This window comes from Clytia hemisphaerica, unplaced genomic scaffold (assembly GCF_902728285.1).
Source record: "Clytia hemisphaerica strain Z4C2 unplaced genomic scaffold, Clytia hemisphaerica genome assembly, whole genome shotgun sequence".
NCBI classification, from domain to species: domain Eukaryota; kingdom Metazoa; phylum Cnidaria; class Hydrozoa; order Leptothecata; family Clytiidae; genus Clytia; species Clytia hemisphaerica.
This window is the reverse complement of record NW_027103829.1, coordinates 682,144-699,444: the sequence shown is the minus strand read 5'-3', so window position 1 is coordinate 699,444 and position 17,301 is coordinate 682,144. Positions and strand designations below refer to the sequence as shown.

Below are 17,301 nucleotides of genomic sequence, written 5' to 3'. Positions count from 1 at the left end.
CAACAACATCCAGATTCTTCGAGAACAGAAACAGAAACTCGGGGAACGTTTCGAAATGGAGGACAAAGGTGAGGTACATTTCATCCTTGGCATGCAAGTCAAGAGAGATCGTAAAAATCGCAGATTGACTATTGATCAAAATGCATTTCTTTCATCTGTGCTTAATCGTTTTAATATGAATGAATGCAAACCAGTCGCCACACCTCTGGAACCAAGTATGAAGTTCGAAAAGTTGGCCAACGATGAGGAGATTGTAAAGTTAAAGGATTACCAATCAGCGATCGGATGTTTGACCTATGCATCAATCGGTACCCGCCCAGACATATCTGCAGCAGTGGGAGTTTTGAGCCAACATATGTCAAAACCTGGCAAAGAACATTGGATTGGCGTAAAGAGAGTTCTGCGTTATTTGAAAGGAACACTTGATTATGGCTTGATCTACGAAGGATCTGAGTCAGGAGATATTCTGCTTCACGGTTTTGCAGATGCTGATTGGGCTGGAGATATTGACACACGAAAATCCACCTCTGGTTACGTATTCAAAGTCGGAAATTCTACAGTATCGTGGAAATCCAAGCGTCAATCGATCGTTGCACTCTCGACAACAGAAGCTGAATATGTAGCCTTGTCTCAAGCAACGCAGGAGGTTATTTGGCTACGAACTTTATTCAAAGGTATGAATTTCGAGCAAACTGATCCAACAAAAATGTTTGAAGACAATCAAGGAGCTATTGAGTTGGCAAAGAACCCAACTCACCACTCTCGAACCAAACACATTGACATTAAGTTTCATGACGTGCGCGATGCTGTCGCAAAGAAAGTAATTGACTTGGAGTATTGCCCTACTGATGAAATGATTGCTGACCTTTTAACAAAAGGACTCCCAAGACCTCAATTTGAAAAACTTAGAGAGGGACTTAATGTTAAAAAGGTTTAATGACTTTAATGACTAACGGATTTGAAATTTATTTAGATTTTATTTTGTATACGTAAAACGTCAAGTGGGAGTGTTGAAAATATGACGTTTTACTTACTTATCTGTATGTCTTAACTTTTTCTGCTAATTGCTTTGTTTATTAGTTTAAAGCTGATGTCATTTCCATTAGGGGTTTTACATCGGCTGCCCTTTTAATTGTCACTAATTATTTTACTGTAGTGAAGTGTGTAATTTTTCTTTAGGCTTTTTATTATGAAGATAGTACTCTATGAGTGAAGTCACTCGGTGTGTCTGATTTTTAACACCCTTTCTTAACTCTTTTTAGCTGACTCACGATATAAAAGACAGTACCAGAAAAACTCACTTGTCCATGGAAGCATCAAAGATTTGTAAGAACTGTTGCAAAGATGTTTGATACATAGTGTTGACTATGCTCATTTCGACAACCAAGAAATACAGAATACTGCCACGTGTTGCAACTGGTCGAAATTCTTCACGAGCTTCGTTGATTTTGATTTCCGTTTCGGAAGCGATCAGAAGTTTCTCACTGACTTCTTGTGCTGTTTGTTTGGTAGTTTTCAAGACAGCAACTAAAGATTCGTCTTCCACTAAGGAACCCTATTAAGAATCAAAGTAGGATGTGTTACTATAAAAACAATTCAATTTCAAAAGCAGTATCTCCTCAAATATACACTAAAAAATTCCAAGACATCAAACAGGAGCGCTACTTCTTATCAACGCAGCGTGACAAATCACTTTCAAAATTTGTTTCGAATATTCTATCTATCGGAGCGGTCCGGCTATAGTTTACTGGCTCTAGAGGTTCTAAAAAAAGACAATTAAAGAAACACAAAATTGGAATTGTACTTGTGTGCTGGTCAATCTGTACAAGAGGTTGTCTTCCAGTTCTTTCATTTTTCGTTTGTTGGCAGTCACATCTTCCATCAATGTCACGCGCTCTGCTTCCAATTCCTACATAAAATGTTGTGAAGAATATATAATATAGAACATTATCTTCTATGGCTATATAGACAATGTTTCGATTTTCAAGAAATGAACTAAATCTACTCACTTCTCATTAGCGTCCATTTTTGTTTCAATGGGGAGAGGAAAAGTTTGAAACTTGGTAGGATTCCATATCGGGTTACATAAAAATTCAATAGGAAATCGGAATTCAAAGCTAGAAAATTAACGTATTTTGATAAGCTAGAATTTTAGGGGCCTTTCATAAAGTGGTCGAAGCGAAGTTTTTATTATCAGAAGAAAAATGGATTCCACATATTACAAATTTGCTGAATTTATGCCAGGATTCTTAATATTTCATTGAATGTTTCTGAATTTTGCTTTGTTAACTTCGCCGAGACGGAATCCGCCTGAGACGGAAGAACTTTAGACAAAGTCCACACTTAAAGAATATAACAGTGGTGTTATTAGTTGAATGAATAATATGACTGATGAGCTCTATCATTCTCTTTTCCTGTTAATCAGCCGATTGGTGTTACCTGTTTTTCAGTGTTGATAACACGACCCAACAGTTGATCCTCCAAACCTTTCATGGTGACGGTGAAATCAATAATAGCAGTTCTTGCGCTGACCTGAAAATTTTCAAAAAATAAACTGATAAATTCCAATACATTCAAGTGCACTCTAAGTTCTAAAAATATTCTGTAATGAAGGCGAGGAGTTTGATAGTAATTTATTTTGTACACCAATGCACATGGAATAAGGTCTGTTAAATACATGGTTCCCTAAAAGATATTGCAGGGAAATGACACGTTGTGTTCTCGCACAAAATCATTTCTTAAAGGTACACCACATTGTTCGTTTGGAAGTTCTACAAATTTGAAAAAGATTATGGTTACTGTATGTTATTTGATAAAAATGTCAACGAAAAGAACACTAAATTGAATTTTACCAAAGCCATCATACAAAATGCAATCAAAGTCGGTCAAAAAATAGTTGGTTAAAATAATATTTCAGCAAACCTCGGGAGTGTAAGCTGGATTTCCAAGTTTAGTTGTGATGTACAAACGGAATCCATCCATGACGTCACATTCTTTGTCTCCAACTTTCACCTGGAAGTATTCAATATTAGAGGGCAATCCAATCCAATAAATAATTCGGGTTACCCTCGACAAAGTGGTGGGGTAGTAGGCTGTAAACTACGCAACTACGTGACATAGTACTAGTAGGCTAACTACTTTCGCTTTCCCAAAACTAATCTCGCGGCTTTTCCCCAATTTATTATTTCTACCAGTTTGACTTGTTTCCCCGTTCTTTTAGCTGTAAGTGCAGTTAGTAAGCAGAATTCCTTTCAAGCACCGCCTCCGTCAGAGTTTATCGTAAAGTATTTAAAATGAGCCTCTTTAACTCGAACCCCTATAACTTGAATGTTTCCTTAAATCCCTTCAGTTAACAATGCCTTATACCTTAAGGGAAGAAATTTTCGCGAGAAGAAATATTCGCGGAAGAAGTTTTCGCGGAATTTAATTTCGCGAATTGGGGCGTAATTCGCGAAATTAAATTCCGCGAAATTCGATTTTTTTTCTTCTTCTTTTATTTTGTTGTTTTTGACCAGGTGTTACCAAAAAAGATGGACATGATTGATTTTCTTAAAGCATTATAACGTGTATTTTTTATCAAATATAAACAAATATAAACAACTCCGTGATGCTTAAAAGGTAATCTAAGTTGATAACTTCTTCTCAATCGCGAAATCAAATTCCGCGAAACTTTTGAAATCGGCTCATTCGCGAAATTAAATTCCGCGAAATTTGCCATTTTGAAACTCTGATTCGCGAAATTAAATTCCGCGAAAATTTCTTCTCGCGAAAATTTCTTCCCTTAAGGTAATAAACCTAATTCCATAACTCTGAATTTCTTTAACTCGAATAAATTTGTGCCCCCCCCCGTGTGTGTTCGAGTTATGGAGACTTAACTGTATAATAAGATTTGGAACAACACTAACCTTGTATGTACTACCAGACTTGATGAAATTCTTTTCCAATACATTGTCCAACGCTGGATCTAACTCTTCGCCAATGTCTTCCAGTAGAAGTGGACGTCCGAGAGATAGACAATCTTCGAGATGTGTCCGGAAATACTTGTGGTTCAGCGTTGATACCTAGGAGTAGAAAAACGTATTGTATCGGATGACTTATTTCTAAACAGTTCACCAAGGCACATTCAAATATTACGGTAACAGACTGTACTCTAAAGGACACAAAAAATATTAGGTATACGTCAGTTCTAGAGTTATTCTTTTATCACTGGTGAGTTTAATGCACATGTATAATTTTTAGAGGCTAAAGTCCGATTGACACATCATCCAGGGAATTGAGAGATATTTACTTTCTTACTTGTAATTCATTATCAGCTTCTTTATTTTTGATCCATGTTTTTCCTTGAGTCTGTGGATCGATCAGTAATGGATATCTAGTTGCCTTGGTTACAATGATACCATTTTGAATGGACAAATCATCGTTTGGAAGACCTTGCAAATTCCATTCACCAATCTTTAACAGAATAATTTGCAATACAAAAATGTTTTCACATACTGTATACTCTGTACCAGAGAGTATTTTACGTTGACGTAACGCAGTACGGCAATGAAAATGTCTGTTTATATACAACATATTGTGCAGACAACTTATTTAGACGGTGAAATCAAAAAATGCCATCAAAAGCAAATTCTGATGGAGGAAGACCCTGTATCAATTGAAGCCATAAAAAAATCACCTCAAAATCTAGGCCAGTAGGGCCCGAAGCACGCACGAAAATATCTGAACTTACGGTAGCGTTATCGACCAACATAGCAGTGATGTTGAGGTCTTCAGTGAACGGGATACGTCGCTTTTTTAATTCTGATTGCCAACTGGTACGTAGACGTGTACGGAATGTCTGATTGAACGGACCAGAGTAAGACAAGAAACCAGTAGCTAGTAGTACGTCCCCAACAAGTCTGCACAATAAAGAGAAAACAAGGGTCAAATTCACATCTTGTGGAAGAAAGGTTTTGTTCTTTAAAAATAACAAACAAAAGCGGGCCCGCATCTTGTGCTAAAAAAGCAAAATTAACGACAAAGTTATGAATGAGCCGTTCCCCAAGCGGTTTGCGTGATGTCGTGATCGGAACTTTTTTCCAGTGTGATTTCGTGATTGCGTGATCAGAGGTCAAGACGTGATCGTGATTTGAAAGATTTATGAGCCGTGATGCGTGATTTGGACCTTTTTCAAAGGGATGCGTGACTATCCAAGTTTTTTGCTGTTTTATGTGATCGTGATTGAAGACAAATAAACCAGCTGCGCTGGAAGGTCAGCCCAATAAGTTTAAAACGATTAGAAGGAAGTACAATCAAGAAACCTAATTCGTTGTTAAAGTCAAAGAGGTTGAAGAGCTCATTTTGGCTGAAACTTCAGACGAAAAAATGTTTAACACAAAGTTGGATTTGTCCAAAGTGAACATGGGATAGATGTTGGAATTTCACCTGGGGGGATACTAGGTTTACGAGGTGACGGGTGTCCGAGCCGAAATTCGACCCTTTGAGAGACAAAATTTTGATGATTTTGGGACCCTTTGAGAGACTTTCCTAAAATTTTGGTAGATTTTTTCCAAATTTTGGTCAAAATTTCTGGAAATCGTGTCCTTTTTAGAGAAAAATTTTCGATAGAGACTAACTTATGAATTTGTACCCCTCTGAGAGACTTTTGAGGCCTGAAAAAAGGTACCCTTATGGCTCGCATCCATTTTGCCTAAGTAAGTAAACCCCCCGGGAAATTTCACCTAAATCTGTTCGTTAGAATGTCTTAAACCTGTTCGTTATTCTCTGAGAAAGTATGAGGCCCCCTAGCGGTTTGCGTGATGGCGTGATCAAGATTTTGGCGTGATGCGTGATAGAGCAAAAATTTGAGGCGTGATGCGTGATTTGGGCTATTTTTTGCGTGATGACAAATTTTAGCGATTTTCGTGATGCGTGATGGAGAAAATATTTTTGCGTGATTGCGTGATTAGGTGTGCCGCTGGGGGGCCTCGTATATCCGAGGCGGTCGCTTTAGATGTTCACTGTTCACTGCAGCTTTCATCACATTTGTCAGATTGATTTAAATGACGTGTTGAACCAAGTAGGCCCCTAGTATAATGTGAATGAGTAGGGGCATTTTATATTGAGGAAGCTGCGTCGAAAATTCCGTCCAGTTTCGATAACTCAATCGAAAGTTATGATGATTCCAAGTTTCTGTTACGCCACACTTTAACACACAAAAACTCTCTCTCCACACAAGAAAGCCTCAAAACCAATCATAAAAAACTTTCTTTTATACTCTCTATTTATTTACAATGCAATAGCTTCTTTCAATTTATTGAATAAACAAAAATTTTCATTTTTACTACTTTCTTCTTTTATATAGTGTTCTTTTATTATTATTCTGATATCATGCGCAAATCTTAATAAATGAAGTGACGTGTTTCTTTTCTCTTCCAAAAGAAAATATTTTTCGCGCCAAAGTTTTACCGATAACTTGTTTTCCGAAAATAAAATAATCCGAAATCGGATTTAAAAAACAAGTCCAAATGCGCTGCGGATGCTGGAAAAAAAATCGCGGAACCGATTTGAAGGGTCACCGGGGCTGACCAAAAATGCACGAAATCATGATCAGAGTTACCGCTGGAGGAGCCTCGTGAATAATAAAAAAAAAATAATAAAAAAATTTTTTTTGCCATGGTAGTTTACCTTCCAATTTGTTCTTGGAACTCTTTACTTTGCTGTGTCCATCGAACACGTTCACCACTCAATCCATCAATTAGCGCTGATGCAGCCTCCATCTTCTTCTTGCAACCAATCGCATCGTCCATTAAATCCTATGGAAAGGAAAGCGATGATTAAGTATATAACATATTCAGTGGCCAAAAAAATATCCTTTTGTACTCTTGACAACGGACTAGCCACAGTGTCTCTTAATATTCAAGAGAAATTTGATGAGACGGGCATGTTTCTTTCGGAAATCTGGCAAAGACGAAGAACTTTAAAACATTGCATATTGCTTGGGTTTCATTCCAATTTAAGTTGAAATGTAAGCGTTGAAATATTTTGTTGTTATAACTCAACGGAGAGAAGTGTTTCATCATTTTCTTCTAAAAGTGATCTTTGTGTTTGTGACGTTCCTCCAAACCAACCAACAAATTACAAGTTCTAAGAAAGAAAATAATCTTTTCGCATAATCAATTAACATTAAAATATGATTTACTTGTTTCTCTTTCATAGCACCATCATAGAGAGCTTGCACTTCATCTAACTCCGCTTGTTTCTCATCGAGAGTAGCCTGTGCTGCATCCAAATCACCCTGCGCAACGCCTAGCCTGGCTTCTTGGATGATCAGATTAGCCTGTGTGAAAAGAAAAAAGAAATTGTATGGAGTTTGTTAATTTTATCAAAAAGTGAAAGTAATAGTATATTTTTCTGCGACGAAGACGGTTAGCTTTTGGTTTGTCTAGAACCTGATCAACTGAGGACGACGGTAAACAAGAACTTTAACCGTTCTCAATAGACGATATCGGCTTAACCGAATTCTCCCCGAATGATTACCCATGATGCATTGCGCAAAAAAATTCACGGACGATATTGACTTTCCGCGCAATGCATCATTGGTAATCATTCGGGGAGAATTCGGAAAGCCGATATCGTCTATTTCGCGGGTCGAAACTTAAAATAACAAGGAGGACTTTCAACGTTTCCAATACAAACAATGAACAATAAAGTACTTTACCTTTAACGGTAATACTTCTTTGTTGACACCGTAGAAGAAACTCATAGCTCTGGTCCATGATAGCAATCCTGCTACATCACCACAACTCTGAAAGATAAAGTTGACGCATAAACGAACATTAATTTTAAGACATTCTACTAAAATAAAACCAGAAATCATTTATGATAGACTGAATGTTATAATTTCTTTCTCATTAGAAAAAATGACGGAGGCTTGCTGCACTTATCGCGAGTGAGAAGAAAAACCCAAATTGATAAAAATTCCATCCCAGCCAATCAGTTCACTCTACCAAGTTGGTAGAGAACGTTAGACAATGTCCCTTTTAACACCAAAACGGGGAAGAGAAAAATACAACGAATATTCTTACCTTTTTAGCTCCTTCCAAAGTATAATCAGGCATCGTAAGATAGGGCTCCAAGAACTCCACCATTTCTGCATTAATAGTATCTTTATCAAAGGTCATCAAATTATGCAAGAAGGTTGAAGAACTCATCAGCTAGAAATATTAAACAATATGAAGAGATTCGCGTCACTTTAACATGTTTTTCTTAAAATTGTATCATGCTCTTTCACCCTGTAGAGCACTCCTGAAGCATCGTTTAACCTCCAAAATATATCAATGTTAACTATCAAAAATGGGGATTAAAGTAACTACAAGTGTTTGAAGAAAACATGCAAGGGGAGTTGTGTGTAGACCATCTTTTAGGAACCTTTTCCACAATAATAATAAAATCGTTAATATAAAATATTGTACCTTGAGTGATTCAGCCCATGAAGGGACAGGACAAGGAAAAGCAGGGTCGGCTTGAACTGTTAACAAAGAGCGACGGAAGAGAAGCAAAACAGCATCCATAATTCTCATAATCAAATGTGGTGGTTTGGCTAATTTACGAACAGTCGAAATATGCGCTGGTTTGATTGTCTGCAAAGAAACAACGGGTTTAGATATTTCGTGTTACTTACTAAATCTAGAGGAATGATGACTTATAATATTTGACTTGGTGTATAGAATATGTGGAAAACTTTCTGTATCATTTTGGCTACCATGAATTTATTGTATTATTGTGTCGTGACTTCAAGAATTTTGATATGGAGCTAAGACTCTCAAGAGATAATTATTGACAGTACCTGAAAAATAGAGAATCAATTTTTGAAAACTATTAGTCTATTATAACAGGGGAAATTGGGGAAATCATACCTGTAAAGCCTTTTCTGCTTCTTCTAAGGCAGGCCGAGCCGCTTCTAGTTTTCCCTCTGCAATGACTTTGTCCGCCTGAAGTTATAATATGAAATAAAGAATACTCATGGTGAGTATGAGAACATTTTTATTATACTTGACTTTATTCAGATACCGTATAACTTCGAATAAACGCCCCATTCTTCTAAACGCACCCTTCGAATAAATGCCCCTCCTAAAAAAACAAACGATTTAATAAAGGCCCAAGGCGTTTATTTGAAGTAATATGGTATGTGACTTAAATTTTGAACAATCTTACTTAAATTGCAAATAAAAGCATAATACTTGTTTACACTACGTTTACTTTGACCGTGTAATTTGTTGTTATGTGTTATCCATAATCCTATCAGTGTTCGCATTTTACGGACTCGTTTAATAAGAGTTTATCCGATTTAAGGTAGGAGTTACTACCATAAAGTCGCAGCTGCAAACAATGCAACTAAAAAAAAAGTTCACTGGTTGATGTTGTTCACCGAACAATGCAAAAATCTCCAATTGATCTGATTAATAAACTTACATTAATTTCTTCGACAATAGCTTGTGCCTTGTCTTTGACTGTTTGCACAGAAGCTTTGACTTTCTCGGCTGCTTGAGCCTTGACCGTTACTTCTTTCAGTACCTAGAATATGAGAAATTAAATGAGTCAAATTAAAAAGAATTTCTGAAAACGATTTTCTTCCTCAGAAATCTGCAACAATTTTGGTTTCTTCTACAAAAAAAAATAGAACAGCTCTTATATTTTCAACAGCTCAGGGTTTGCATACAAGTTAAAGACCCCATTGAAAAATGGGCAAGAAACATCTTAGTAAGAAGATAGTAGTACCGGGTGTCTCTGGAAAAACTTTCCCCTGTTTGATTCAAAATTGCGAAAAAGTGAAAAAATATATTAGCTTGATTTTTTCGAAATCGTTTAGAGGAGGGTTTAACTTAAACTTTGGTATATCAAACTTTAAAATTGCTTCATTAGACCAAAAAAAAATCTTTTTTCAAAAAGAGCGAAAAAAGACGAAAAAACAGGGTATCAAATCTTTTGTTAGAAATAAAGACACTCAAACTTTCTCTTCTCCACTCCACTCGCTAAGCTTTGGAAACTTTTGGAAAAATTTTGATAAAAATTTGTTGCTTGTTTAAACTTATTAATGAATCCAAAAGGAGCTCTAAATTGGCAATAAAAATCATTAAAAACGAATAATAAAACAAAAAAGATGCACAGAAGTTCAAAAGTAAAACTTTACTGTCAATAAAGTAGCGTTTTCTTGTATAATTTGATACCCTGTTTTTTCGTCTTTTTGCGCTCTTTTTGAAAACAATTTTTTTACTCTTTTTGTCAGAACTTTTGATCTAATGAAGCAATTTTAAAGTTTGATATATATACCAAAATTTAAGTTAAACCCTCCTCTAAACGATTTAGAAAAAATCAAGCTAATGTATTTTTTCACTTTTTCGCAATATTGAATCAAACAGGGGGAAGTTTTTTCAGAGACACCCGGTACCATACACTCAAGTTACATCCCACTCTGAGACAGTGTTGTATAAAAAAAAAGATTGACACAAATAGATACTTGTTATAGAGTGGCCGGAGGGACTAGGAACAGGGCTGTTTCGTGATCCTGTCAGTTTGTACAACAACTTACCTCGTCAGCTTTAGCCGAAGCAACAGTCAAATCTTTCTCCTTGACCACCAGTTCTTTAGCGAGTAAAGCCACAGATTCCGTTGCCTCGATCAATTTATCAAGACCAGTTTTCATGCGGCCTGCCAGTTCACCAATTTCACCTTTCTTGGAACCGTAAATGTCTTTATAACCATCAATAAAGGATAAGTAGGATTTGGGTGTGACGTGAGTTTGACGTCGGAAACTAGTAGAGATTTGAGGATAAATATGATGAAAAAAAGAAGTAAATACCCGATATCAAACCACACTACGGAGTATCAAATGAAAGAAAGGCATTGGTAAAATACTCGAACGAGGACCAGTTATACTGTGATGTTAAAACTGTTCATTTTCTGCTCTTTCGGGTTAAGCATTGCATGAGGTACGAACAAATTGCAATAAACGATGCTTGTGACCCTTACCCTTACAATTTCAAAGCAAAGAACTATCCAGGAAGACGCTTCAAGGGAAAAAAATCTTGCGTTGTCAACTTACCGTTCAAAATAGTCTACACAAGATTCAGCGACACCATCATGAATGATACCCATAGTTTCAACTACAGCATGTTTAGTCTCTGGTGTACACACTACATCGAATTTTGATAAGAAATAATCAGCGACGGCTATCAAAGCATCTTTTGGCCATCTACTGAACCAATCCATCGTACAGCCAGAAATAAGACCAGGAAATTTCAAAGCACGGGTACGGAATTTATCTCCAACCTACAAATGAAGAAAATGTGTTTTATATGTTCATTTGTTTCATCGATGGCATCTCAATCCAGTACCAATGAAAATCTGGCAACATATCTGATTTCTCAAGATTGAAAATTAAACGTAAATGACGTAAATTGCCAAAATAATATTTCATAAATTTTACTGATTATTGTATGAACAAGCTTTACAAACGCCTCCATTCTAGAAGATATTATGTGTAGCTTTACTGAGATACACCTTTCAACTCGTTCGACACTCAAAGGTTCACCAAACAAGTTTACCAGGAACAGATAACAATAAATGCCCCTGTATCTGAGATCGTGTCAATGGCAGTTCGAGCCTGATAAACTCAATCATCAACTATTTTCGCAGCTTATAGCCCTAGTGCCGGGGGAAGTATTACTAAAAGGATTATCACTAAACCAAGCATCATTCATAGCTTACCGGTGAGAAGCACAAAACGACGTGAAGATTGGTTCTCGCTCTTGAGATGAAATAATTGTACAAATTATCTTGTGTTGGTGGAACTCTGGGTAATTCTTTCTTCATAACGGATACTAAATCGTTGGTGATCTCGTCCAATTCATCACGAGCAAACAGATTGGATACCTACGATGTAAAAGTATTATTAATTATACCACAATAAAATTTTATAACCATTATAACCACCAGCAGTATCTAAGCTCTTGTTTAGAAGGTCAACTTTCTGCCCTATTCTAACTGTTAGAGTATGCAGAAAGTGGTCAGAAAGTTGGTAGTTAAAATCTTTGCGTCGACGCGTTGACGTCAAAAGAGAAAAATGCATTGACAGCCAACTTCTAAACCAGAACTTAATCATTTTCTTCTAGATTTTAAAACACAAGATAAAACTAAAGACATCAATAAAAAGTAGGAGACATCCGAGATCCGTAGTTCTCTTGAGAATAATCCCAGTAACCTAAAATCTCCATCAGAAGGATGTAAGGGTTTGCAGTAAAAGACTCACCTCACCAGATGAGAGAACGTTGTTAATGAATTCCAAGAAGCTTTCACTTTTGATTTCATTATCAGTGAAGATGAAGGTGATGCCTTTCCCTTCACCACCTGCCACACGATACAAATATTTCAGATCATCCATCAAATTCGTCTGATTGTAAGACCTTGAATGTAGTAGAAGAGGGTTGTCGAATATATATATGCTTTTTGGTAAGAACCAATTGATTTTTTGCTGAGGCTCTGTTGTTCTTCGCTTTTCATGATTTTCAGGCTTAAAATGTTGTTTTTTCCATTGACATAAAAGATGCTTAGAATCAGCATTTCCGAAATCCGATTCTGCGATTTTGATAACAAAAAATCAGTTGTCGTGTTCTTAATAAGGAAAAACACGCACAAACTTTAACATTTTAAATCGAGTCGTTCAATTTTCAACAATATTTCACTCTGAGTAAATTAAACTAACTAGGGACAGAGTTTTGCTAAGAAAAGACACATTCAAATACGCACTTGATTACCTTTATAAAAAAATAACTCCCCCGTTTAAATTTTGAAAATGGTTTCATGAGATTCAAATATTTCTTAAGTTACTTCATAGTATGGGATGATTTGGGACGAGATGGAATTTTTACAAGCCCTCATTTGATTTGGTTGGTCGTTAACCAATAATAAAACAATTTTGTTACTTTTTCTAAAGAACGCGTCAGCTTTATTACTTCAAATGAACAATTATTAAAGTATCTTATAAAAACTCCATCTCATCTGGATGATTTACCTGGTGAGTGTGATCTGGAAATTTTTGTAACCAGCGATGAAGGAAGCCAGTCTGGTGATCGATTGTTTACCAGAACCACCGACACCAACCAGAAGTGCATTTCCACGCGCTGTTCGAATGATACGTGACACCTGGAAAAATAAGATCAGTTATTTTATCCATTCCCTCAGTAGAATTAGGAACTTAGGACAGTGCTCAATGTTATATATTCTAGCGCTATCAAAAGAGGAATGAAAAGGAAGTAAATTTAATGTAAATTCAACGCAGTGCCCCCTAGCCATCCCGCCCACATTACATTTTGAAAAAACTTGCCGTGTGTCGGTCTGTTTTGGTTAGCGAGATTCTGTGTCTCAGTTTGTCCCAGTTTTCTGTGACAAAATCATGGAAAACAAAAACGGTGGCTAGCTTTTTGTGACGTCATAATTTACGGCTAACTCGGATTTTTATGGTACGCCTTCGAGTTAAAGTTAACTTGATTTTAAGATTTTTATGGTACGCCTTCGAAGTTAAAGTTAACTCGATTAACTCGGTTACCTTAAACTGTCGAGTTAAGTTAACTCAAATTTTTAAGGTGGACCTAGATTTTTCGAGTTAAGTTAATGTAACATTAATTTTCGAGTTATCTTGAAGCACAACCAAGTGGAGAGTTTAGGGTTACTGGCTGGTATAGCCATATATATATATTTTTGCCGGAAACGAAAGAAAAGGAGATTCAAGAGTCGAAAAATGACGTCATTGATGAAGCAATTGATTTGGAATCGGTTGAAAACTATCGAATGAGTATAGAGCATGACTGACAATCATATCACTAACTTAATATCCAAAACCCCTTTCAAAGGAGACCCCGTTTTGAAGGAGATAATGTATTTTCTAAAGGGTAAAATATTTTGTTCTCGATTTGTTACAAGCGTAAATTAGTTTATTGTACTATATCTATGTAGTATAGAAAATCTATAGAAGCTTAATGCAAATACCCTGACTGACAAATGATACTTTTAACTTGTTTGTATAATATACGTCAAAACCTTCAAATCCCGTGTTTGCATGCGATGATGAAGGGGTCTTATTTAAGCCCGGCGAACAGCGAATTTCGCCGCTCCAAGGCACGAAAAAAGATTCACTGTTCAAAAAGTTCGGTTCACCGCCTCAAGTACATATTTACGCTAATCAATACACTGCGCTTGCTAAGAATTCGCCGGCCTAAAATCTAGAAATCGCCAGATTTAATTTTTCATTCGCCAGCCCACCAAAAACAAAGCAAAACCGCTGATGATGATAAGAACCTTCATGGTAACTCGTTTCAGGCTATATTAAAGATAATGTGCAGAGAAGGGAAGTTACGGGGCGCACCTCTCAGACCCGTTTTCACCTGCGCCAGTATTATGCAGGGTTGCAAAAAAACACAAATATGTTCTATTGATGAAACTTAGAGACAAGAGAATGATATAAGGATTTTTCTTATTTAAGACAATACGCTAAGGTTCATGAAAAATAATCTTCGAATGACATACCTTAACTAAATGAACCATAGCATCTTTAAAGAAGACAAGATCTAAAGATCCACCTCGAACCATCTCGTTGTATTGTGACATGTATTGAGCAAGCTTCTCAGACAGGAATTCCAATGTTGGTACCTTGGAGTGAAAAATGCAATAAAAAATCTAATTTTTGATCCGATTAATCATTCTATGCTATTATTGTTTGATTTTTTTCTTGGATTAACCATATTAGATAGATGAACAATTTCCGATGCGAAAATGATACCCATTATTTTATAGCAGACTTGTTACCATATCAGGAATAGGTACCTTTTCAGGGAGAACTAAGATTTTCCTCGATAAAAAGTATCTATATTAATTAATATAAGTTCTTTTATTTCAATCTATTCCCATTTGAATGACAAGTCTTCTGACAAGATAATGATTCTCTTTCTACTTACATAGCATACACTTAAGAAATGAAATTAATGAAGAACCAACCATTATACAAAACTAAATTACTTACCGGTTCATAAACTTTGGGAGCATCTAAGTCCGCATCTTCCCCTTCTTCACCAGTCGGCTCTGGTGGATCTCTAAAAAGTGGAGAAATAAAAATGGCTCGATCCTTATCATTTAAACGATACCACTGTGACGTCTCGCTTGAAAATTTCGATCGGAATCATTCCCGGTTGTAAACAAAAGGGGTACACTGGCTTTTCCGAGAGAGGGTTTATCTAAAAAATCCTGCATTTACTAAAAATAGAGAAAAAGAACGACAAATTCCGCCGTCCAAAACCCCGGCCGAAAGTACCACCGCTACGTATTTTATTCCTGATGGTTTATCACGGGAATTAACTACATATGGTTTAAAGAATGACAAATCACGCATGCGTGTTACAATGCAGGATTCTTTAGAGGAACAGACTATGAGCTGTAAATAATAGATATCCCCGTAATTATCCAGAATTATCCCCAAGTAAGGCTCGCTCCTTTCACAAAAATGTCATTTTATGCTTGAGACGTATGTACTAAATGTTAAATATTCTTACTTACAGAATGCTGTAAGAATATTTAAGGATGATTTTACCCAAAAAGTATAAGAATATCCATCATGAAATAAAAAAAACGACATTCTTATAAAAAAAGTGTGTACAAACTCTGGAAATGAGGGAACTAAATAAAAGTTTAATTTACCTCAAAAAGTCAACAAAGAAGGGCTCATCGTCAACTTCAGATTCTAGTTCAGGTCCCAGTTCATCTATCAATGCTGTTTTGATGGCTTTGTGGAACCACCCTTTATCTTCGTGATTCGTAAAGCGATCAGCGATGACACGCGTGCATTCGTGTTTCCATAAGTTTAAGATGTCTTTACGTGATGATAGGCCTTCGTGTGTGGCGTTCAACATCCCTTCCCAGATACGTGATAAGTCACGAAGATTGAAGACGTAGTGAAACTTAGCAGGTGTCGGTAACATTTTGATCTGAAGAATAGGAATGATTGTACACGATTTAAATTGCATTTTCCATTAAGTTGGTTTTCTCTGTATGGAATTTCAAGAGAATTAAGGCGGAAAATTTGAGAAATCATGTAGAGAAAAGTGGTCTGGCTCTAGAGCACCAATTTGAATTTACAGCGATCACGGTACCTTAGTGCGTTGCCATAGGATACGAGTGCAGGGAACCAATAATTTTGCAGTCTCAGCAATTTCGTCATTAAATCGTTCAACACAGAACCAACCGCAACCAATGATACCTATAATAATCAGCAAAAGAATGTACTAGAAAAATTCGTGATTATGATTAAATTTCAAGAAGATCAACACTATAACCAAGCTAAAGGTGCTGAATTCATATCGCAATAATACAAAAATGCCTGGGAAATAACAGAACGTTAAGTGTATTGTGGGTAATGTTATGTCTTTTAAGGAGAGCCCTAATGAGGGGGGGGGGTAATACTTCATTCTAAAGTCTACGAGACACTCTTTAGTAAGAACAAAAATAAATTTACCAAAGATTTTATCTATAGAAGCATTTGATGGAAGGGTACAATTGAAAACTGAGAATTGTCGTTTTAAACGTTGCGGGATATCGTTTCTTCCACCGCCTGGATGAATCATGGCGCCAACGAATTGGATATCAACAATATTGGTGAATTCACCAGGTTTGTCAAGGTTGTAAAAACCACGCATCTCCATCGTTTGCCGTGTGATCTCGTTGGTGATCTGAATGAAATAAAATCGATGGATCATTGAATAGAGGTGTTTCATGTTTTTTTGCTCTATTAATGTCTATTTTATTTTAGAACATTCAGCGAAATTCTCAGAACGCCTCGCGACTTAGAATCATTTTCAAAATTGTAGATTACACCCGTTGCACCAGGTTGCCCAGCTTTAACGAGCAAGTTTGGGCCGGTTTGTAAAATACACGATACCAGCAGGTGGCAAAAAATTGACCCTCTATGTTTTAAGATAACATGTCACGTGGTGTTGCCTCACAAATTTTGAGCAAAAAAACTACTTACTTTCCTAAGTCCTATTTTCGGTATTTTCAAAAAATTATGACGTCATCAGGTTTTGATGACGTCATCAATAGTGCCAATTCATATTTGGTGTACACTTGCAAAATTTCAAGTTGATTGGACAAATTTTTCAATTTTCAATCAATTTTTTTGCCATCTTAAATACCACTTAAATGAAATATTAATTATCATAAATTATGTTACATTATAATCTTAAGATACTCAATGAAATAAGTCTGTGTCCACGCAAT

At 36.3% G+C, this 17,301-nt stretch overlaps 1 protein-coding gene across 2 annotated transcripts in view; it reads right to left on the bottom strand.

Moving 5' to 3' along the window:
- LOC136806799 (dynein axonemal heavy chain 8-like) overlaps window positions 1–17,301 on the bottom strand; it is a 98,129-nt gene that overhangs the window by 26,110 nt on the left and 54,718 nt on the right. For both annotated transcript variants that reach the window (XR_010846612.1, XM_067063376.1), the window contains exons 48-71: window positions 16,541–16,754; window positions 16,179–16,285; window positions 15,727–16,013; window positions 15,056–15,125; window positions 14,563–14,685; window positions 13,052–13,182; window positions 12,290–12,443; window positions 11,749–11,913; window positions 11,084–11,310; window positions 10,571–10,793; window positions 9,454–9,555; window positions 8,898–8,972; window positions 8,454–8,621; window positions 8,067–8,195; window positions 7,700–7,786; window positions 7,181–7,318; window positions 6,667–6,794; window positions 4,730–4,898; window positions 4,297–4,452; window positions 3,906–4,061; window positions 2,923–3,012; window positions 2,440–2,532; window positions 1,805–1,909; window positions 1,302–1,555 (exon numbers count right to left, since the gene is read on the bottom strand). Coding sequence is in view for 1 of the 2 variants with exons in the window: in XM_067063376.1 (XP_066919477.1) it covers window positions 1,302–1,555; window positions 1,805–1,909; window positions 2,440–2,532; window positions 2,923–3,012; window positions 3,906–4,061; window positions 4,297–4,452; window positions 4,730–4,898; window positions 6,667–6,794; window positions 7,181–7,318; window positions 7,700–7,786; window positions 8,067–8,195; window positions 8,454–8,621; window positions 8,898–8,972; window positions 9,454–9,555; window positions 10,571–10,793; window positions 11,084–11,310; window positions 11,749–11,913; window positions 12,290–12,443; window positions 13,052–13,182; window positions 14,563–14,685; window positions 15,056–15,125; window positions 15,727–16,013; window positions 16,179–16,285; window positions 16,541–16,754 (3,551 nt within the window). In the remaining variant the exon portion in view is untranslated. The remainder of the gene's footprint in view (window positions 1–1,301; window positions 1,556–1,804; window positions 1,910–2,439; window positions 2,533–2,922; window positions 3,013–3,905; window positions 4,062–4,296; window positions 4,453–4,729; window positions 4,899–6,666; window positions 6,795–7,180; window positions 7,319–7,699; window positions 7,787–8,066; window positions 8,196–8,453; window positions 8,622–8,897; window positions 8,973–9,453; window positions 9,556–10,570; window positions 10,794–11,083; window positions 11,311–11,748; window positions 11,914–12,289; window positions 12,444–13,051; window positions 13,183–14,562; window positions 14,686–15,055; window positions 15,126–15,726; window positions 16,014–16,178; window positions 16,286–16,540; window positions 16,755–17,301) is intronic.